Source organism: Phacochoerus africanus, chromosome 9, assembly GCF_016906955.1.
Source record: "Phacochoerus africanus isolate WHEZ1 chromosome 9, ROS_Pafr_v1, whole genome shotgun sequence".
Taxonomy (NCBI): domain Eukaryota; kingdom Metazoa; phylum Chordata; class Mammalia; order Artiodactyla; family Suidae; genus Phacochoerus; species Phacochoerus africanus.
Window position 1 is genome coordinate 60,768,169 of NC_062552.1, and position 22,342 is coordinate 60,790,510.

Sequence of the window (22,342 nt, forward strand, 5' to 3'; positions counted from 1 at the left end):
GTCCCAGAGAACTTGGGTCTTTATCCATGCCACCTCTGTGGGACCGTAGGTGGATAGAGAGCCATTTTCCTGGTTTCAGGAACAAGGAGTGGGTTTGGGGTCATTCAAGGTGGCCAGAGAAGGAGAAATGAAGGACTTTCAGGGAGGAGGTTTCGAACAAGAGTGGAAGGAGGAGAAGTGGGATGAGGTCATGGAATGGATATAGCCAATCCAAGATTTCACATCAGGCTCAGGACCAAGTTTTGGCCTAGATGCTTCCATTTACTTTATCTCCATATGCATGACCACCATGACTCATTTAAAAATAATTTAGGTCTTGCTCATTGGAAGTGTGTCTTTCCAGAATGAATTTATCCTTGATTTCATCTCCATCATGATTGCCATCACCACCAACACCATCATCAATATCAAATCAGAGATGGCCATTGTAGGAATTCCCTCTGTGGCTCAGTGGTTAACGATCTGACTAGAATCCATGAGGATGCGGGCTCAATCCCTGGCCCTGCTCAGTGGGTTAAGGATCTGGCATTGCCATGAGCTATGGTGTAGGTCGAAGACAGGGCTCTGATCCCAAGATGCTATGGCTATGGTGTAGGCCAGCAGCTGCAACTCCAATCTAACCCTTAGCCTGGGAATTTCCATATGCCATGGATGTGGCCCTAAAAAACAAAAAACAAAAAAAGAGAGTGAGAGAGAGAAAGATGGCCATTGTAGACAGTGTTGTGGCCAGAACACAAGTCAGCACGACCATTGGCCCCAATGACATCTTCTCCACCACTGCCGGAATCGAACTCACGCCTCTGCCAGGAGCACCACCACTGACATCACCACTACCACCACCTTCGCCACCATCAATGACCTCACACCTCTATCACCACCCCTGCCACACCACTGACACCACAACATCACTAGCAACCAGTATTATCACCAACATCCCCATTGTCATCACCAAGACTGTCTTGGCCACCTCTGCTACCAACACAACACCGTTGCTGACATCAGCATAACTGCCACCACCCTCCTTGATGTTCCTACCATTGGCCTCACTGACACCACTCCCACAGTTATGATTCACCATTGGTACCAACATCACAACTCCTCCCACCCATTATTATCATCATGACCATCGTCCTTGAATCACCACCCTTGTCACTGGCACCGCCACCACCACCACCACCACTAATTGCTGTCTTCTCTCCTAGAACTGCGTTCCTTTCCTTCAGAGCTCAAAAGGGATTTGCAATTATACGTATTCTTTAAGGCGATTACCAGGTTCTCACTCAACCACACGTGCCATGGAAACAGGGATTGCGTCCCTCTTTTCCCCATTGTGGGATTCTCAGTGCCTGGACACTGGGCAGCTCACAGTGAGGACTCAGTCATTGTCTGTGGAATGACGTTATTTAGACCAGCACACTCTTTACACGGAGGGAACATAATCTCTAGACTTTGAATGCTTCCCCTAGTTCTCGCTCTAGACGGGACCTTACTGGAGAAAAATTACCCTGGGTGATAAACTACGAGAGGAGAAGCCCGCCCAGCGGTGTGGTGGGAAGATTCTAATCTGCAGTCCACCAGGCAGGAGTACAGCCGATGAACAGAGAGATGTTTAACTCTTCTACCATCTTCATTTCCATCCCTATGTTACCTGCAGTTTATCTGAACCGGAATCAATTCCGTGTCAAGACTTAATCCAGTTCATCTTTAAGAGAAACAGAGCTTTTCAAACATGCTCCCAGTAGGCCAGAGATTCTTTGGAGGAAATGATGACCTTCAAGGAGGGGTCGGAGAGGGGGTGTCACAGAGACAGGGGCTCTGGGCTTCCCACCCAGACTTCAACCTCTGGGCTCCTGGTGTAGATTTTGTAACAATAGGGCTCTGTTGGTTTTAAAATCAAGTTTGAACACCGTTAACCTAGAAGGAGAGTGCTTGGGTTTTTTTAGTTTTGGAATAGATGGTTGGCATTGGGTCTCTGACCCAACCAAAAATCATAAGCCAACCAACTCCGCCAGGACAAAAGAAGCATTAGGAAATGCACAGTCAGTGTTTCGATGGACTCTTCTCTTCCCAAGGTCACAGTTAGCTCATCCAGATGTCTTTAACTCTAGTCCTTTGGCAAAGTAGAAACATAGTTTTGTTCTTAGAAAATTGTATTCCATGCAGAAACCCTTATTAAAATAAACTGTCCTGGGAACAGAAGCCCGAGGAGGAGCACAGTATGTGAATTTACGCATGTGCCTTCCTGCCCAGCAAATGCTCCCTCTTTCACCATGCAGAGAAGACCCTGGTGGGGGGACCAGGGCCTCACTCTTCAGAATAACCCCGTGCAGCAGAGGCAGAGCAGCCAAGAGACTCAGAGCCAGCCACAGATGGGAGATTGTCACCCGAGGGAGGGAAACCAGACACTAATTGGGGACATGGTGCCTTTCAGTGATGGTCACCGAGAGTGACAGGGTGTGAGCAGAAGGAGAGTGAGAAGGATGGTTGTGCTTCACCCTCAAGGGTAAGGGGCCACAGTAAAACCGGCAGATCCCTCCTGCCCATTCATCAGCCCTCTCTGCAAAAGAGTAGCTACTGGGCAGGGGCCTGTAGGTGTTTGTGTGTGTACACAGGTGTGCGCAAGTGCATGCACACACATGCAGCTGTACACACTTGCCAAGCAGCTATGGGGGCACTTGGCCATCCCTGCCTCTCTGCCAACTCATGTCCGTCCCCAGGGTGCCCCTTAGGGCATGGGCAGGCTGGGGGTGGAGGCTCGGGGCTGGGGCGCAGTCTGGGGACAACGGGCAGCAGGAGCCTCTGCTCCAGGGAGAAATTAAGGCTGAAAAATCGAGTTTAGTTTGAGCTGGCCTTCCAGGCTGAGCATGAAGGTGCACTTGCGAGGGGGCTTTGAAACCACGAGGGGAGTCACTTGCCAGCCGGCGTCTATTCCTCCCACAGACTGATGGGAAGCCCAGGAAAAACATCTTCATGAGTGACTGATGTGTTGGGAGTAAGGGGAGCAATGGAGGGGGAGCCCTGGGGTCAGGCCTTCCTCCCAGGACCGAGCCCCAGGGAGTGAGCAAGCCTATTAGAGCCGCTGCCTCCAAAAGTTGATTCCCCCTTAACCCTTTGCTTTCCGGTGCAAAAGCACTGCCGCCTTGGAAAATCCTCAGCCACCAAGGAGTTGCTGACCAGAACAATCTCTTCCCAGGATATGCCCGCTCTCTAGCCCTCGCATTCTCTCTTCTCGTTAAACAATCCTGTCTCTGCCCTTACACGCCCCACCCCCCACCCCCCAGGAGACACACTGCTCACCACAAACTGTGACTCCAGAAGGCGGTTTCCTTGCAGCTGTATTACCTATGCACTCACCCGAACGCCCCATTGGACCTGATCCTGACCTCATCAGGACCTCGTCTGGTCCTGTCCATTGAGGGCGTCTATCCATTGTGAGTGTCCTCAGAGAAGGAAATCCTTTAATGGCTGAGGGACCTGGGGAAGAGGAGAATTCTGGCTGGTAGAGATGGATAGACATTGGTCTGTCATTCTCATGCTTCAGTTCATTCAGCCAGTGACCTTCTCCTGAGCCCATGAGGGCCCAGCCCATGTGCCCAGATCTGCTGGGATGGATGCAGGGAACGAGGAATAAGGGCTGTATTCTCAGAAAGCACCACCTTCCCTGGGGAGGCAGGAGTTGCACCTGCACATGGAGAGGAGACCATGCAGAGCAGCCCCCGTGGGCTAGTGACAGAGAATGTAGCTCAAGCTGTGTCTCTGAAGTCAAATACACCTGCCATGGGCCGGGCTTGGGAGATCAGGGAAGGCTTCTTGGAGGAAGAAGTGAAGGAGGACAAATAATCAGGGTAACTTACATCCTTTTGGATGAGCTCAGCATAAACTATGCAGGCAGCGGAGATCAGCTCATCAGCATCGAGGTCGATAAGGTTGTTGCAGGCCTGTGCCGAGAGAAGGTGGGGCTCCTGGGCACAGGCTGGCACAGGTGGTGACCTGCCACTTCAAGAGGACAAGGCTGCTGCTTATGGTAGTCACTGGGGCCACCTGATCTCTCTCCAACCAGCTTGGCACAGTGCCTGCAATTTTACCCTTGGAATTTTATATATTGGAAAGATGGCAAATGCAGGTTTCCTACTGGGCTCTAGCAAGTCCCGGGGTTCTGCCGAATGTTTCAGGGGCTCCTAGGAGGACTCGTTTTATGATTGGGGTGCCATCTAAGATTATTTGTTTGTTTGCTTTTTAGGCCTGTACCTGAGGCATATGGAGGTTCCCAGGCTAGGGATCCAACCGAGCTACAGCGGCCAGCCTACACCACAGCCATAGCAACGCAGGATCCAAGCCGCATCTGTGACCTACACCACAGCTCATGGCAAGGCCAGATCCTTAACCCACTGAGCGAGGCCAGGGACTGAACCCACAACCTCATGGTTCCTAGTTGGATTTGTTTCTGCTGCGCCATGATGGGAACTCCTAAGATTTTTTTGGAGTAAAGATTTCAGCTGCTTTTTAGAATCATTGGAAAATTCTAGGTCTTTTGTCACAGGAGGGACAAAGGGTTAGATGTCAGTCAAGCTAAAGGTTAAGAACCGTTTAAGGCCTCACTTTCTCCATATGCTAAGTAGGGGTGACTGTGATGATGTTATTAGCCCTCTGCATCAGGCTTAAGTGAGCTGGTCTGTAAAAGCACTCAGCACAGTGTTGGGAGTATGTCAGCCCTCATCGCTACTCCTGCCCAAGGGCAAAAGGGGCACTGGAGCCCAGGGACTTCGCCAGGGATGGTGTGGATGGTGGGCGCCTCCACGAGCTGGTGGGGCGGGGCCCGACCCAAGGGTGTTCTCACCAGGAGGATGTCATCGCCCGTCATGCTTTCCTGCAGCACCTGCTCACGCACCATCTGCAGCATGCTGTAGGCCACCAGCACCTGGGAGTTCCTGCAGGGCTTCCCTGTCAGCAGTACCTGCAGGTGGCAGGTGAGCCTTAGCCTGGCCGGTGGCCTGAGACTGCAGATGCCCTTAGGATGGTACGGTACCCACCAACCACATGCCCCTGTCGGCCACGCCTGGGCCTTGCTGCTGCTGTGCTCATTCATCCAACCTCTGGGGTTCCAGGCATTGTGCTTACTGTTGGGGAACTCAGAGAAAAAGGCTTCAGGGAATTCCTTACATAGAGGGAGGGAGGAGGGAGAGCGTAATTAGAGAGGGAAGAAGGGAAGGAGGAAGCGAGGAAGCAAGAGGAGAGGGAGAGAGAATGAAAAGAATGACTGAGTAACTCTGTAGGATTTGAGTGGAGCTTTGGCAAAGCAACCGTTGTTGGAAAGTCAGCAGCCCAGGGGTGTCGCCAAAGGCCTGGGGGTGGTCATGGACTTGAGCATGAAAACCAGCAGGCCAGGAGGGAGGGTTGAGGCGGGGGGTGTTGGATTGTGGGGTGCCGAATGCCTGGCAGCGCAGTTGGCTGGCTCCTGCAGGCAGTGGCGGCCAGTGGGCAGGGCAATGATGGGCGGTGGGCGTGTTCCTGGGAGGTTCATCTGCTGATGCCCTGGGGACTTGGGTCAAAGAACTGCAAGCTCAGCCTGTCCTTGGGAGACCCTCCTTCTCCAGGGTGAGGGCTCGGAAGGAGTGGGCCCTCAGGTAGAAGGGAAGGTCAAGGAAGCAGCAGCTGGGAAAGAGAGCAGAGCGGGGCCGCTCATGTAGGTGGGGTGGCAGGGAAGCAGATTTGGGCATGGCTTCCACTGCACAGGCCCCTCCTCCCTGCACTGCCCCGAGAAGGTGCAGTGGTGGCTTTAGATGAACAGATGGACCAACTTATGCTCCAGTGTCTTCCAGCAGGGTAGAAGCAGAGTCACTGGCCTAATACATCCTACTGAACTCCATCTAAAGCCGGCAATAAGGGGAGACAAGGAGAAGGGCTTCCCTGGGGTAGGGCCTGAGACTGCAGATGCCCTTAGGATGGTATGGTACCCACCAACCACATGCCCCTGTCAGCCATGCCTGGGCCTTGCTGCTGCTGTGCTCATTCATCCAGCCATTCATTCATTCAACCTCTGGGGTTCCAGGCCTTGTGCTTTGCCCCCAAGGAGCCCGTCACCTCCCAGAGCCTCCAGACGTCGTCGAAGGACTTGAAGGCGTGTTGAAAGCAGAGGCAGAACCAGGGAAAGAGGGACTGCACGGCCCCGGCACCCTTGCCTTCTGTGGGGAGAGAAGCAGGGCGCCAGCTGGGGGCGGGGGTCAGGGCAACAGCAGATAAAGCAAAAACCCACAGAATGAGGCCAAACAACAGAGCACACAGACTCAGGAAATGTGGAAACCTGGGCTTTCCCTTTCCCATCTGCCCTTGGAGACGGTTTGAGGTGGATTTTCCACGTTCCAGACTCCAACCCCATCCAGAGGAACCCTCCTCCTGAGGCCTAACGAAAAGACCAAATGACCCCGACTGGGTCCCAGGCCCTCTCCCACACATGCCCTGGTTGGGAGAGGTGTCCGGTGGCAGAGGGGGGCACTCACTTAAGTGATCAGAGAACACAGGGTCCAGGAAGTTGATCAGGATGTTGAGCATGTCGAGGTTCTTGCCCACCCCGATGTTGATGACACAGCTGTGCTCCTGGGAGAGATGGGGGGCGGGGGAACCCCTTGAAAGCACTGAAAGAGTCATCCTTGCTTCATCAAATCCCAGCTCTGGAGGCTCTGTGTGTGTCTGGCTCCAGGCCGAGCCCATGTCTCTGTATGCGTCTGGGTGTCAGTGTATGTGTGTTTGCAAACATGCATATATCATGTCTATATCTCGTGTGTGTGTGTGTGTGTGTGTGTGTGTGTGTGTGTTTGTGTGTGGTGGGGATGCAGAGATGTCTCAGGTGTGGCTCACAATGCAGTGAGTCCAGTTATTCCTCCAGACACATACCGTGGGTCTGAACTTATCAGGACCAGGCAAGAGCAGTGTACACACGGTTGCAGGGATGGGGGTGGGTTTGGGGCAGCCTCTCACAGATCATGAGGAAAGGCTTTCCAGGAAGACAGTAACAGGGAGCAGCACCTTCCAAAGCCCTCACCCTCAGTGTGGGCATACTAAGGCCCTAGTGGGTCTGGATGCAGGCCATGAGAGAGTAGCAGTGAGAGATCAGACTGATGACAGAGGCCTTGAATGTCTGGCTGAGGTTGGATTTTATTTGGGGCCTGTGGGGAGCCTTGGAGGATTTGTAGGAGCAGAGCTATGTTTTGGGAGTGGAATGCCAGGAGAAGGGTGCCCTCGGTGGGCCTTGCCAAACCTTTCAAGGTGTGACGAGAGCTGGACCCAGAGCATCGTTATCCCCCTTCTCAATCCCAGTGCCTGCCATGTCCCATCCAGAATGCACCCCACTGAGGCTGGCATTGCCTTTGTCTGGGAGAAGCTCCTCTGGGACTCAGAGGGCTATTTCCAGGCTGGAGGGAATGGCTGGGCTGCCAATACTTGCTTAACCTTAAGGAGTCATTTGAGGAATGGGGATCCCAAGCCAGGCCCAGCTCTCACCGTTTTCTGCAGAAAGAACTGGAAAAGCCAGAAGGTCTCATGGTCATGTTCTACCATCAGGTGGAAGAGCATCACCATATCATGGAAGCCCTGCTGGTACTCTGGAATGGAGGGGGCCAGTGAGGGGGGGGGGGGTGGGCACGGAGGGGCGGAGCCTGGGCTTGGGCGGGGTCAGGTCCCAGGAAGGAGTTGAAATGATGGGGCTGAAGGGAGGCCCAGCCCTGTGACACACCTGCTTCGGTGTTGCAGACATAACTCAGGAGTAGGATCTTCTCCAGCCTCTTCTTATCGATAAGGACATTGCCCAGGGGGTCTTTGTCATAGAGTTTCTGGATGTCATATGCTAGGTGGAGGGCAAGGGATGGGGGGGTAGCACCAGATCACCTCCAGCAGAAGGTCCATGGGTGCGTTTATTTTCCCCCAACCCCAGAGGGTAGGACCCAGGACGTCCCGGGAAGGGGGCTGTAAAAAAGGTACATCAGCCCACTAGGCGCCACCGCTCACTTACGACCTGACTGCCTGGGTTTTTTCCCACATCCAGATCTTTGACCAGGCTTTATCCTTTGCCAGGGATGGCCCATCCCCATCCATTTCAAATCTCAGTTCATGGCCAAGGGGGAGGAGGTGTGGACAGACCAGCAGGAACAGCATATACCAAGGGACCTATGGTGCTGGGCATCCAGGGGCACCCAGTAGGGATGGGCGGATGGACTGACCAAGGTTGAGCCGGCAAAATTCCTGGCACATGTCAAGGAAGCTCCCAGGAACATGGGCACCACCCCACGGATGTGACTGAGAAGGGGCAGGAATGACATCCAGCCCTCCCTGCTGCCCAGCCCGGCCCATGCCGCTCCGCTCACTGATATTGTTCCGGGTCTCTGTGAAGTTCCGGTGCAGGTTTTCCAGAAGGGGCTGAATCTTCTCGTACATCTGGCATAAGGCCTCGTAGTTCTTCCTGTGAGACAGAACTGGGGCTGGACGAGGCAGCCTTCCCCTCCAGGTGAGTCGAGGGCCTCTGAGCAGTGCCCCCACCTAGATGGTGCCCGCTGTCTCCCCTCAGCTCTGTTGCGCCAGCCCCAGCCACCCTCTAGTGTGCAGGGAGACAGGTTTAACCTCACGGCTCTGCAGTCTGACCGCTGCTCCTGAATCCTGCATCCACAGCTTAAGACCTGGGTATCTGCCCCTGGGGTCAAGACTTGGGGATATCACTTTCTACCTCTACGCCTCTGTTTCCTCATCTGTAGAATGGAGCCAACACTAGCACCTGTGCCTCAGAATTGGAGGGGCTGGATGTGTCCATCATTAGAATGAGGTTAGGTGGTATCATGGGCTGCATGGTGACCTCCCAAAAGATGTATCCACGTCCTAACCCCTGGAACCTGTGAATGTGACCTTATTTAGGAAAAGGGTCTTTGAAGATGTGATTAAGGATCTTGAGAGGAGCTCATTCGGGATTACCCAGGTGGGCCCTGGATTCCCTGCTGCCTGGCTTATTCTCTGCTGGCCCCGTGTGGGAATCTGCTCCACTTCAAGCAGACTGCACAGCGTAGGGCTGGGCTGGGGGGCAGTGCAAGGAGGTGCTGGGATCAAGTCCATGTGGGGTGCTGCATCCAAAGTGGGGCAGGGGAAGGTGCCCATACCCCTATGTGTGGACCCTGAGCATTGTGGTGGGGTTGTCTCTCAGAAAGAGAAGTCCATCTGAAGGAAGCAGCCTGAACCTACCAGGCTGGGGTGGGCACCCACTCCCACCTGTATTGCCACCTGCCCCCACCCCGACCCCCCACAGGATCCGGCACTTTTTACCTCCTCGTGCTGTCCACTGTGAGCCGCTCATCCTGGGAACTCTGCCACGAGTAGTAGCCTGTGAGGAACTTCCAGGCTTCCGTCCTCACGAAGGGGTGCAGACCCTGGGAAGGGGTGAAGGTGAGAAGTCATGGGCTAGCTGGATGCCTGCCAAAAGGGTCCCTCCCAGTGCCATGCTCGTCCCCTCGCCCACCATGCCACCCCAGTTCCAGGGGGAGCCCAAGGGTAGTTCAGGATCGTACCCTTTCCAGGATATTAACGCAAATGAAGTCTCGTGACTTGGCCAAGTGACCATTCTCGTCAAAGAAGCCATCCCATTCTGTCTTGTCAATGGGTGGTTTTCTCTTCACCTGGCAAGGACACCCCATCAGCCCTCTGTTAGGAATCTTTGGCTTTTCTTTAAGTGTGATTTTAAAACGATAGATCCTGGATTTTGCACTGTGAATCAAAGTTCACAGCCTCTGCTTCACTTCTGAAATTTATCCTGAGGAAACTACTGAAGATATATAGAAAAATGCTGTATGCACAATAATTTTCATTGCACAGTATTTACCAAAATGAAAAATGCAAGCCTGCGCTAAATGTTGTGCAATAAGGGAATAGTTAAGTAAACTCTGGTTTATATGCTCAATGGGATATCATGAGCCATTTAAATTGATGCTTACAAGGAATGAATAATAATCTGGGCAAATACAAATGGTAGCTGAAGAAAGCAAAAAACAAAATTGTGTATTCAATATCTATTCTATGTACCATTCTCCATATGCATCTGTTACATATTGTAAAAACTGCTCCTTATATACTCTTAGGTACTTTTATAGTGAATTAACCACTATAAAATCCTGTTAGAAAAAAGGCTAACCTCTCAACCCCCCAAAAAACAGTGATTGTCTTTGAGTCATAGGATTATAAGTGGTTTTTTTTCCCTTTTCCTTGTATTTTCAAACTTTTCCATCCTTATATGTACCACTTTGTTAATGGAAAAACATAAAATAAGCACTAATTAAACACATTCATGAGCTCCGTTTAACCTTTCCTAGAAGAGTGAAACAGTGCATCATAAGGACTGGTTTCCAGTCTACACAAGGGGTAGGGGTGTGTGTGTGTGTGTGTGTGTGTGTGTGTGTGTGTGTTGGGAAGGGTGAATGAACATTTGCATGCAAGGTAGTTTAAAAGGGTCATAAAAGATTAACTAGGAATTGAGTTCCTGTGGAACAGGAGAAGATTCCTAGAGGAATCTTGTGTTGGAGAGAATATCTTGGACTGTCACACTGCAGACAGGAAAGTGTGCTGATGGCCAGAGCTTGGCAGGTGACTAGACAAGTCCGATATATATCCTACCAACTTACCTGTGATATATACTTGAATATGTGCATGTGTGACTCAAATCTAAGTTTGCATACAAGTCACCTGAGGTTCTTCTTAAAATGCAGATTCTAACTCAGAAGGTCTGGGGTGGGGCCCAAGACGACACATTTCTAACAAGCTCCCTGAGGATTGCTAATGCTGGTCCACTGGCCTTGTGTGTAGAAAGGGGTTAGAAATGTAACAGCTCTGGAAATGGAAAAGGAGAGCCCACAGACCCAAATTGGAGGTAATTTCCACCACCTCCATGTTCGATAGGGATGGATTGAACAGTACACTTTAGTGACTCATATGTGCTCCATCTTCTGAACCAAAATAGGACATATGAACCCAAGAAGGTACAAAAAAATCTTAGCATTGGCCTAACCTTGGCAAGCAGGGTCCGCCCTGATGTCATACCCCACTCACTGCCCAGACACTGTCCCCTGAGCTGACCTGAGCCAGGCTCCTGCCCCCTGACAGCCATCGTTCTGTTCTCCCGACCTGTCCCTGTCAGAGACTGCAACACTCAGAAGGAAGGAGAAGGGAATCGGCAGAGCTGGGCTTAATTATAAAAGAAAATGCATGAACTTCAGGAATGCATTTCCTTGTGAGTTTGAGTCTGTTGTCGATGTCTGCGTAAAGACAGCTGTGATTTTGGTGGGGCTCGCAGTGACCCTACAGATCCAATTTGGGGAGAACTAATAATACTAATGAGTCTTCTGACCTGTGAACACAGTCTGTTTCTCCATTTGTTTAGGTCGTCTTTAGTTTCTCTCAGCATTATTTTTTGTGGTTTGGGATGTGTCGGTTATTCATATGTTTTTGTCAGATTTATTGCTAAATATTTCATTTTTTCAGGATGCTATTGTAAAGGGTGTTATTTTCAACTTCCAACTGTTCATTGCTTGTTTATGCAGATACAGTGGATTTTTATGTATTGATTTTGTATCCTACAGCCTTGATACCCTCACTTATTAGTCCTAGCAGCTTTTCTGGTGGATCCATAGGATTTGTTATATAGGCCAGTGATGGGCAAACTACACCCCATGGGCCAAATCCAGCCTCCAACCTTTTTTTAAAAATAAAGTTTGGAGTTCCCGTGGTGCCTCAGTGGTTAACGAATCCAACTAGGAACCATGAGGTTTTGGGTTTGATCCCTGGCCTTGCTCAGTGGGTTAAGGATCCGGCGTTGCCATGAGCTGTGGTGTAGGTCGCAGAGACAGCTCACATCCCTCGTTGCTGTGGCTCTGGCGTAGGCCGGTGGCTGCAGCTCCAATTAGACCCCTAGCCTGGGAACCTCCGTATGCCGCAGGAGAGGCCCTAGAAAAGGCAAAAAGACAAAAAAAAAAAAGTTTAACTGGCACACAGCCATGCCCATTCACTCAACTGTTGTCTGTGGCTGCTTTCCCACTATAATGCTAGAGTCAAGTGCAGCAGAGATACACAGCACACAAAGACTAAAGTACTTACTATCTTGACCTTTACAGAAAACGTTTGCCCATCCTGACATAGATGATCCTATTATCTGTGAATAAAGGCAGTTTCACTTCTTCCTTTCCAGACTGGATGCCTTTTATTTCTTTTTCATGTTTTCTGCCCTGGCTAGAACTTCAAGGGCAATGTCAAATAAAAGTAGGGAGAACAGACATCTTTGCTTTGTTCCTAATCTTACAGGAAAAGCGTTCGGACTTTCATGATTTGGTATGATCTCAACCGTAGGCTTTTTTGTAGATGCCCTTTATCAGGTTGAGGAAGTTCCCTTCGATTCTCCCAGTTTGCTGAGGGTTTTTAATCAGGAATGGATGTTTTGCATCAATTGAGAGGCTCATACGGCTTTTTTTTTTTTTTTTTTTAGTTTGCTAATATGGTAAATGATATTGAATTATTCTGAGTGTTAAATCATTTCTTGGATAAACCCCTCTGGTGATATATTATCTTTTTTATACATCATTGTGTATTATTTGCTACAAAATTGTTGTTTTGTTTTTTGTTTTTTGTTTTGGCCACAGCGTGCAGTGGCTTGATGTGGAATCTCAGTGCCCAACCCAGGAATTGAACCCAGGCTGGAGCTGTGAAATCATCAACTCCTAACCATTAAACAACCAGAGAATTCCTGCTACAATTTTATTTAGGATTTTTGCATCAATGTTCATGAGAGATATTAATGTGTAATTTTCTTTTTTTTTTTAATAATGTCTTTGATTTTGGCATCAGGGTAATGTTGGCTTCATAGAATAAGTAGGGATATATCCCTGCTTTTCAGTTTTTAAAAATATTTTGTATAAAATTAGTATTATTTCTTTCTTCAGCATTTGGTATAACTCATCAGTGAAGCCATGTAGGCCTGGAGTGTTCTTTGTGGCAAGATTTTTAACTGCAAATTCAATTTTTTATTAGATTGAAAGACAGTGTCAGAAGAGATTGTTTTATTTTTGACTTTTAAAATTAGAAATTATAGGAATAGTACATTTTCCTTCTAATTCACTTAAAAAATAAAAACAATACAGGAAACAACAAGGAATCAATAAATGCACAAAACCGACAGAAACACAGAGAAATTATGGAAATAAATGCATTAAATTCCCTTACTAGCTGTAAACACTTAAAAAGTACTGATGATATTCTAAGCACTTTACATTTACCAACTGTTTCATCTTCACAACTATTGAGAAGGTAGGGGGGTTGTTACATCCTTTTAAATATTAGGGAACCTGAGCCCTAGAGGGTTAATTAGTATATCTGCAGTCACACAGTAAATATCAGAGCTGAAATATGAACCCAGAGCTTTTTGGTGCGAGAGTCATGGTGCTTATCCCCAAGGCCATGCCGCTGGGGAGTGGAAAAGGCAAAGATTTTCAGCTGGAATGAAAAATAAACACCCTACCCAAGCTGTTAACAAAAGGTATACCTTAGGGAGTTCCCATCGTGGCTCAGCAGAAATGAATCTGACTAGTAACCCTGAGGACACAGGTTCAATCCTTGGCCTCCATCAGTGGGTTAAGGATTGGGCGTTACTGTGAGCTATGGTGCAGTTTATAGATGGTGGCTTGGATCCTCTGTTGCTGTGGCTGTGAGGTAGGCCAGTGGCTACAGCTCCTATTCGATCCCTAGCCTGGGAACCTCCATATGCAGCTGGTGCTGCCCCTAAAAAGACAAAAAAAAAAAAAAGGTGTAAACATTGAATGCCATAGAAAGATTTACAAAATAAATGAACAAAGAAGTGTGAAAAGGGTCAAACACAATGAAAAGTGGCAAAGTACTCAAAGTAATATGCACAGAACAGCATAATAAAAGGTATAGCATAGACACAATAAGGCAGAGATAATTAGAAACAGCAAAAGAAGGCTGGCATCTGCAGGCTGCCTAGTGCTGGGAGAATTTGCATCACTAAACCTCTACCTGCAACAATTGGCCATCTGCCTGCTTTGCCATGGCTGAGGTTGCTTATAAAAAGCCACTGGCTTCTTCCAGCAAATGCGTCTTGTCTACGCCCCACCACGTCCCTGTATCTCCCCACATCTAAGCAAACTCCAGACCAGCCACCGGAACATCTAAGACATTTACTAGCAAGCCGAGGACAAGCACAAAAGGCCTGACCACCTGCAAAAGGCAGTTGGGGAGGAGGTGGATTTCCACAGGAAGACCCCTCTGTCTCTTCACCAGTATAGCCACACCACCTATCTTGGCCAGAAACCATAGGATCTGCATCTGGGGTCCTTCAAAGTAATAGAGATTGTCAACTCAATGGCCACTCAAATCCATCTTCATCCTCCTATATCCCACAAACCTGTGATCACCCTGCCCACAGTCTGGGCACAATGATCTGGTCGTCCAGGAGACCCTGGTGGTCCATGAGGTTCTGGGTACCTCAGATTGTAGTAGCTCCTTTCCTAGTCCCCTGGGGGAGAGCAAGTATAGAAATCTCTGCGCCCCCCCCCCCCCGCCCCGCCTTTTTGGAGTGTCTAAGCAGGTTAAAGCCCCACCAGCAAACCTGGGGAAAGCCTGCCATGCACAGGTCCCTGGAGAAGGGGGTCAGAAGTGGAAGCCCTAAATGGCTTAGCCTCTCTAACAGCTCCTGCTGCTAGAGGCCTTGGCTGCAGGGAGATAACTCCCCCCTCCTTCCCCCTCTGCATCACTGGGTTCAGGATTTTCTCCAGTATTTTTAGTAAAGGAGAAAAGCCACTGGAGGATAAGGAAAACTTTCTGTGAGGGTTTTTGGTGCTATTTGCTCTGAATACTCATGGCCACAGAGCCCCCAGTAAAGCCTCAGGTCACCTGAAGGACAAGACACACTTGTAGCAGTCACCATGTCAGTGACTCTCACCAAGGGGAGAAGGATGGCTCAAGGAGGGCAGGCATATTGAGTAGAAAGCTGGGTGTTGGGGGGGATGTGTGCCATTTGAAAGTTATCTGGAGGATTGTTATCAATCCAGATGTGGAGGTGTGTCATCAGGATAGCATAGTCATTTTTTTAAATGGCTTAAAACAGGGGTTTTCAAAGTTAGCTGCATTCAATTAAGCTTTAAAAAAATGGAAAAACCGGGAGTTCCTGTCGTGGCGCAGTGGTTAACGAATCCGACTAGGAACCATGAGGTTGCGGGTTCGGTCCCTGCCCTTGCTCAGTGGGTTAACGATCCGGCGTTGCCGTGAGCTGCGGTGTAGGTTGCAGACGCGGCTCGGATCCCGCGTTGCTGTGGCTGTGGCGTAGACCCGTGGCTATAGCTCCGATTCAACCCCTAGCCTGGGAACCTCCATATGCCGCGGGAGCAGCCCAAGAAATAGCAACAACAACAATTACAACAACAAAAAAGACAAAAAGACAAAAAAAAATGGGAAAAACCGTTGCTGTGGCTGTGGTGTAGGTCGGCAGCTGTAGCTCCGATTGGACCCCTACCCTAGGAACCTCCATATGCCACGGGTGCAGCCCTAAAAAGACAAAAGACCAAAAAAAAAAAAAAAAAAAAAGGGAAAATGGAAAAACGAAGTTAACTGCACATCAGGATCTCCTTGAGGGCTTGTTAAACCACAGAGGGCTGGGCCCCATCCCAGAATTTCTGGTTCAGAAGATCTGGGCTCAAGAATCTGCATTTCTTTCAAGTGCCCATTTGATGCTGATGCTGCGGATTCCAGCATCACACCTGGAGACTCGCTGCTTTAGGAGATGGACTCCTAAATCCTGGGTTTAAATACCAGCTCTGCCATTTACTAGCTGTGGGACTGAGGGCAAGTTGCTTAGTCCCTGTGCCTCAATCTTCTCATTTATAAAGTGCAGATAATAGCTTTATCCACCTCCTAGAATTATGATGAGACGAAGCAGCTATAAATAAAGCACTTAGAACAATCATTGTACATAATAAATGCTATATGACAGTTTATTTTATTATTATCATTCCCTAAGTTCAGAGAAATGAAGAGAGATATGAAGGAAATTCAAATCAAGGCCTGCTAATAATCTGCAATAAAGCAATAACATTTAAAACTCAGGGGGAGAGGTGCTGGTTTTGAATTTCTGCTTTTTTATGTATCACTCTTTAAATCACTATGATTAATGAGTCTTGAGATTGGTTAATGCCATTATAATTAATTCCTATGATTTTGAAAAATACACTGTGTGGAAAATTTTATGACAGAGGCTGAATTCAAATGAACAGTGCATCTTATGAAGTGGTCAGGAGCCCCCTACTAACAAAAGCACTACTGCCACCTGGTGGCAGCATACCAAAATTGTTGGCAAAAGCACCAAGGAAAGTATATCAGCATCTTTTTTAAGATTGAACTTGCAAACCCAGAACTCATTAAAGTTAGAATGTCACATATAGGCAAAAGGTAACACTGGCTTAGAGAGAAGGCCAAAAAGGGACCTGTATTTCTGAGTCTTGTCTGAAATGATGGTGAGACCAAGGTTTCGCCTACACTCTCCACCTTCTAGGCCAGTCAGGGTTCTAGTCCTCCCTAGACAGGGGAAAATGGCCCTAATGCAAACCAGAGGTTAGGGAGTGAGGGACTCAGAGCCGATGAAGAACCCACCAGGATGAAGGAGGCCGACTGCCTGGCAGAAAGGCTGTTTTCGGGAGAGAGGGTGGTCATGGCCCCTGCTGGCCTTCTTCAAAGCAACCTCTGACCAGATCTCACTTGAAGCTCTAAATGATGCTTTAATGAAGCAGGGGAAGGCAGTCTTCCTTTTGGGGGATAAGTTTCATTTCCAGGAGGAACTGGGCCTCTTCTGACCTCCCATACTTGAACAGAGCCAGCCAGCGCGTGTCACAAAGCCCCTGGAATCCTCGTCACAATGACCTTGGAACCTAGGAGCACTCAGCTTTAGAGGAAAGACCCACCCAAGAACCAAGGGGACTAACCCTCCCTGTTTCCCAGAAAAATCACAGAGGATGTGCAGTGGGGGTTAGGGTCAGAGGACATGCAGACCAGCATGCTGAGCTGGTCAGGGAAGGCTTCCTGGGAGAGGTGGGCCTTGAAGTCTTTCTCCTTACTTCTGGCTCTCCTTCCTCTGAGCTCCCTTTACTTGTTGTCCTATCTGAACCTGGAGAAAACCTAGAATAGGAGACTTAGATTTCTTGGGTGCCACTTGCCGACTCAGGTTCAGAATGTCTGGGCTGTGGACTGGGGAATTATATTTTGAAAAACTCCCCGGGTGACTCAGGTTAGGTATTAGGATGGTAGTTTCCAGGGATACAGATCAGTTTCCCTTGTCTTTATATCCAAAGCACTGAAGACTGTACCCGAGTGACTGAATGAATAATTTAGTTGAAGAGAAGAGTAAATGAAGCTCTCTTAGACCCCATCTTACTTTCCTCTCTGTATATATTACCAAGGTTTCTATACAGGCCTCATCTCCCCTCCTACACTGAGTTCCTTTAAGGTGGGGCCAGTGTCTGATTGTTTTCTGCTTTCCCCTCCCAGTGCCAGCCTGCCTCCTGGCACTTGGTAAGGGCTCAGTACCTGTGAATGAATCTGAGGAGCTGGCTCCTCTTGGCTCCAGCATCACCAGTTCTCCACCTTAAGCATCACTTGCATTTCTACTCGGGTCCCAGCCATTAAAGCCATCTGGTTCCATAGCATCCTTAGTCATTAGAAGAGAGTAATTAGACCAACCAAATTGAAAGCAGGAGCTGGGAGCTGGAATTTGGACTCTGACCTCAAATTTGGATGTTCCCCCCTTCTGAACCATGGATCCCCCAGCCATGAAATCAGAATACAGTCAACCTCTGGCTTGCCCATCCTTATTAACATAATGAATCAGCATCCATATGGAAGTCTTCAGTGGACACAATTCACTGTCTCATTTACTGTTACTGTTCTGCTAGCTTGCGGCCCTGCAGGCGGCCTTTTAAATCAAAACACTTTCTTCTCTGCCTCCCTCCACTATTCCATCCCAACCTAGGAAAGCACGATGGCCTCTTCCCCTGGATCTCTTGCCCCTAGGTCTTCATGGAGCAGGAGGAGGAGCAGCTTTGAGTAGGAAAGATGTAGAAAAAGGATGAAGCAGCCTCCAACGGCAGGATGCCTAGCCTACCCTCTTCTTTTTTTAGGGCTGCACTGGTGGCATATAGAAACTCCCAGGCTAGGGGTCAAATTGGAGCTACAGCCACAGCAACGTGGGATCCGAGCCACAACTGTGACCTATACCACAGCTCATGGCAATGCAGGATCCCTGTTCCACTGAGCGAGGCCAGTGATCAAACCCTCATCCTCATGGATACTAGTCAGATTCTTTTTTGATGTGCCACAAAGGGAACTCTGGATGCCTACGTTCTGAGTCTTCCAAAGCAAATGTCCCGAGTGGGAGGCATTTAGTATTATTTATGCCTTGGTTCCTCTACATTAATGATGACAACGACTGAGAAGTAACTGTAATTTTGCCCTGAGAAGCTGAGGATCAGCCAGGGAGTTGGAAAATCTGCGTGCTGGCTTCTAAAATGAACACATTGTGCATAGATCATCTACTGAACTTCCTCTCACCTCTGACTCTCTGTCTGCAAATTGCAGATAATAACCCTTCCCCCAATTAGCCAATAAAGTTTGGTCATATTACAAAAGCCTCACAGCAACCACATGGAGGCTTAATATTCAGACAGAATTACCGGACCCTGCACTGAAGCAAGAAGGATTTTTGATCCCCTTTCCTCCTTTTTTCTGATCCTTACAAGGGATTTGCATTTGTCAATCTCATTTTCTCCAGGGCCAAATGGTCCTTACCATGTCCATTTATTTGCATAATTGCCCCAGTTCTTTAGATCTCCCTGTGTTTCTTTTCTTTTATGCATTTCCCCCCTCCCTGATTGAGGCCGAATTTTATGCTTTAAATTTCTGTACATAGGGATTCTTCAGGGCACAAAAACCCAGGTTTTTAAATATTCTTCGTGGTATGAGAGTGTGGGCAAAGGTTGGAGAGATTTAGCATTTGCATTAAAATATTTCTATAAATAAGATAAAACGCAATGTGCTGATGTGGAAATATCTTTATTATGTGTTAAAATTAAGCACACTACAATATAATTCTGAATAATATAATCATACTCAAATATTTTTTACTTTTATTGAAGTACAGTATATTTACAGTGTTGTGTTCATTTCTGCTGTACAGCAAAGTGACTCAGTATACCTGTATATTCTTTTTTCATATTCTTTCCCATTATGGTTTGATTTTTTTTAAAGTTTTATTGAATTATAGTTTATATATATTTGAAATGTATATGCATATATACTTTAAAATGTATATGTATTATACATATATAATTTATACATACATATGTATATACATATACATACCTACAGTGAAGGAATACTAAGTAGATTGTGAAATCTTGACTTCCTTGCTTTAAGTAATACCTTCATGACTTTGGGAAATTTTCCTAATCTTTCTGTGTCTCAGATCTCCATCTGTAATATAAAATGTAAAACTTGGAGTTCCTGTCGTAGCTCAGTGGTTAACAAACCCAACTAGTAGCCATGAAGTTGTGGGTTCGATCCCTGGCCTTGCTCAGTGGATTAAGGATGTGGCGTTGCTGTGAGCTGTGGTGTAGGCCTGCGGTTACAGCTCCAATTTGACCTCTAGCCTGGGAACATCCATATGCCATGGATGAGGCCCTAAAAAGACAAAAGATGAAAAAATAAAATAAAATGTAAAACTTAATAAAATTAAAATGAGCATAAAAACATTTATGTGAAAAAAAATAATTTGCATTAAAGAATTCCGAGGGAGGACCTCCCACTGGGGCACAGCAGCTTGGGAGCACTGGGATGGATGCAGGTTCAGTCCCCGGCCTGGCACAGTGGGTTAAAGATCTGGCGTTGCTGCAGCTGCAGCTTAGGTGGTGACTGCGGCTTGGATCTGATCCCTGGCTTGGGAGCTCCATATGCCATGGGGTGGCCAGAAATGGGAAAAAAAAAAAAAATCCTAGGAGGGAGCACAACCTGCAGCCCATCTTTCCCCTGAGGACTCTGGCTGACCAGTGACCCTCAGTGGGAAGGTGAGAGGGCAGACATGGAAGTGGGAGTCGCTGTGGGGTCTCTTAGTTAGACGCCCTCCCCACTGGAGCCTATTGATCTGTGCCCTCTCCTCACTGCATATTTATTTGCAATTAGTAGTACAGTTTCCCCGAGTTTTTCAAACAGGAGTAGGCGGGGGAACCTCAGTCTTCCATGTGGACATGGTGAGAGGTGGAGATGCCCGGGGGGTGCACTCTCATCTTGGACACACAGTGTTCATGCCATGAGAAGCTCATGGGCTTTGATGCCAGAAACACCCAGGTTCAAATCTCGATCCTGCCACCCACCCACTGTGTGAACTTGGTCCCACCTGTTGGGATAGACTGGCTCATGCATTGTTTTCCCACCCCTGCTTGGCCACGTAAAAGTGGGCCTTGGGCCTGGAACCCTTCCTTGGCACAAGGTAGGGAGCCCTTGCAGTCTGCTCTGGATTTATCGCCCTGTAGGGGGTGTCTTTCCCAGTTCCAGATTTGGTGTATGCTCCTTTGTTCTGCTTGAGTGTGCATGTCTTCTGGCACCTGGCCAACAACCTGTCTCTTCCCAGCGGCAGCAGGGGTGTGTGTGTGTATGTGTGTGTGGTCTTTGTGGCCCTGGGGGAACAATACCTTTAACTGAAGCTGATCCCTGCTCTGACTCTTCTGGGTGTGGGTAAAGCGCTGTTCCCTCCAGGGCCTGCATGAGTCCCATCCTTCTGGGCGACCCTGACACCTGCAAACGTGGAGTGACATTCTGAGGTGCTGGTGGCGGGTACTGCTGTGCTATTTGTTTTCCCCCACGCAGGGGGACTCCTTCCCTGGAGGTGGTAGCAGGTGCCATTTGCTTGCCAGCATCTCTTACTCTTTCTGAGTTTCAGAATCCTCATAGGTCCTGGGGCAGGAGGCTGAGAAGACTTTCCTGGAACGGGAGGGTATGTGAAGCAGCCAGTGTAAGGAGCTGGGCCGGGGCTGGAAGCCCAGGGCACGGGAGGGGCTGTGGACCTCAGCCTCACCATTCGTATTACCAAGACCTAGGAGGCGTCTGTAAAAATCTCTGTGAACTAGACTTGAGTCAAGATGCCGCTGGCTTCCACGAGGCTTGCAGGAACATCAGTGCACAAGTTCAAAGATCTTGCCAGCCAGACAGTTTCTGTTTCTCTGCCTTTCTCCAGGAGTCTGAGGATCATGGTTACTATGAAAGCAGGGTGAGGCCAGCATCTGAAACCAAGCTCACTCCTGTTCCCTTCCTGTCAGGGCAACACGACATAGCTCTGTGAAATGTGTTTGCACAAGATCCCTGTAAGAGTTACCAGGTAGCCTCCTCCAAAGGACGCCTACCCATGGCTGTCTAGTCTGGGGCATGCCAGTTCTTGGTATAATCACATGCATTCTGACTTGATTCCCCTGCAGAATGCCACAATCTTTTCTCTTCGCCCCTCGTTTTAGGGAACTGGGATAAGTTTAGATTTTCCACAGCAGGATTTCTGCCCCCATCCCCACGGAGCAGGGTATTTCTGACAGTGCTGGAGACAGCTGCACGTCATGTGTCACTAACAGGAGGGGAGCAGAGGGATGAGGGGCTGGGAGTGGAGACAGCTGTCTTCTGAGCATGTGGTGTTGCCATTCCCCCAGAGCAATAACCAGCCCGGCCACCTGAAGTCCCTCGAGCTAATTGGAGCGCCACGGGGTTATGTGCCTTTGGGGCTGTTGCCGTCATCTTGGGGAGCCCCCACTTGCTCCACACCTCCCGCTCATCAGTTGAAGATGACACCTCTGTCACCTTCAATCCAGCTGTCATGCATACCAGGAATAACTCATAGGAGAAACTTTGGGTAGAAGCTGCCACAGTCAGCAAAAGAGAGGCACTCAGCCCTGGATGGCTGAGCCTCCATGAGCTCCCTTCTGCTCTGAAGGGGTCTTGCCTCTTAGGGGGTCCTCATCCTGGTTCTGACTCCTGCCCCCCAGCCGTGGGGTACCACAGAGCACATGACTGATTCTCAGTGAGACTAGGCTGCATCTTTCATGCTGACCTGTCTACTGCTCATTCTGTCCCCAGAAGCCCCCTCTTGTCCCTGGACATCCCAACCATAGCTGCCTTTTATAGGGCACTGGCTGTATACCCCAGGGGAGGTGCTTTATATATGTCAGGGCAACCTTGACCACCCTGTGAGGGCAACAGAAGTTACTTGCTTGGCACCCAGCTAGTAAGTGGG

General features: G+C 48.8%; 1 protein-coding gene across 3 annotated transcripts; it reads right to left on the reverse strand.

The window, feature by feature from the left end:
* Nucleotides 1-3,330: 3,330 nt before the first annotated feature.
* On the reverse strand, nucleotides 3,331-16,861 carry TBC1D21 (TBC1 domain family member 21). Of its 3 annotated transcripts, XM_047796302.1 has the most exons (11): nucleotides 16,675-16,802; nucleotides 9,543-9,650; nucleotides 9,301-9,404; nucleotides 8,358-8,452; nucleotides 7,730-7,840; nucleotides 7,498-7,598; nucleotides 6,498-6,594; nucleotides 6,082-6,182; nucleotides 4,838-4,954; nucleotides 3,855-3,938; nucleotides 3,442-3,474 (listed from the first exon to the last, which is right to left on the reverse strand). In XM_047796302.1, exons 1-11 carry the CDS (start codon nucleotides 16,732-16,734, stop codon nucleotides 3,442-3,444), a joined length of 1,011 nt encoding a protein of 336 aa, XP_047652258.1. In that variant the 5' UTR covers nucleotides 16,735-16,802. The 3 variants fall into 3 exon arrangements, with proteins under 3 accessions (XP_047652260.1, XP_047652258.1, XP_047652259.1); XM_047796304.1 differs by lacking the exon at nucleotides 7,730-7,840 and having other exon boundaries at nucleotides 3,331-3,474; nucleotides 16,675-16,861; XM_047796303.1 differs by lacking the exon at nucleotides 9,543-9,650 and having other exon boundaries at nucleotides 16,675-16,734.
* Between the last annotated feature and the right edge of the window lie 5,481 nt (nucleotides 16,862-22,342).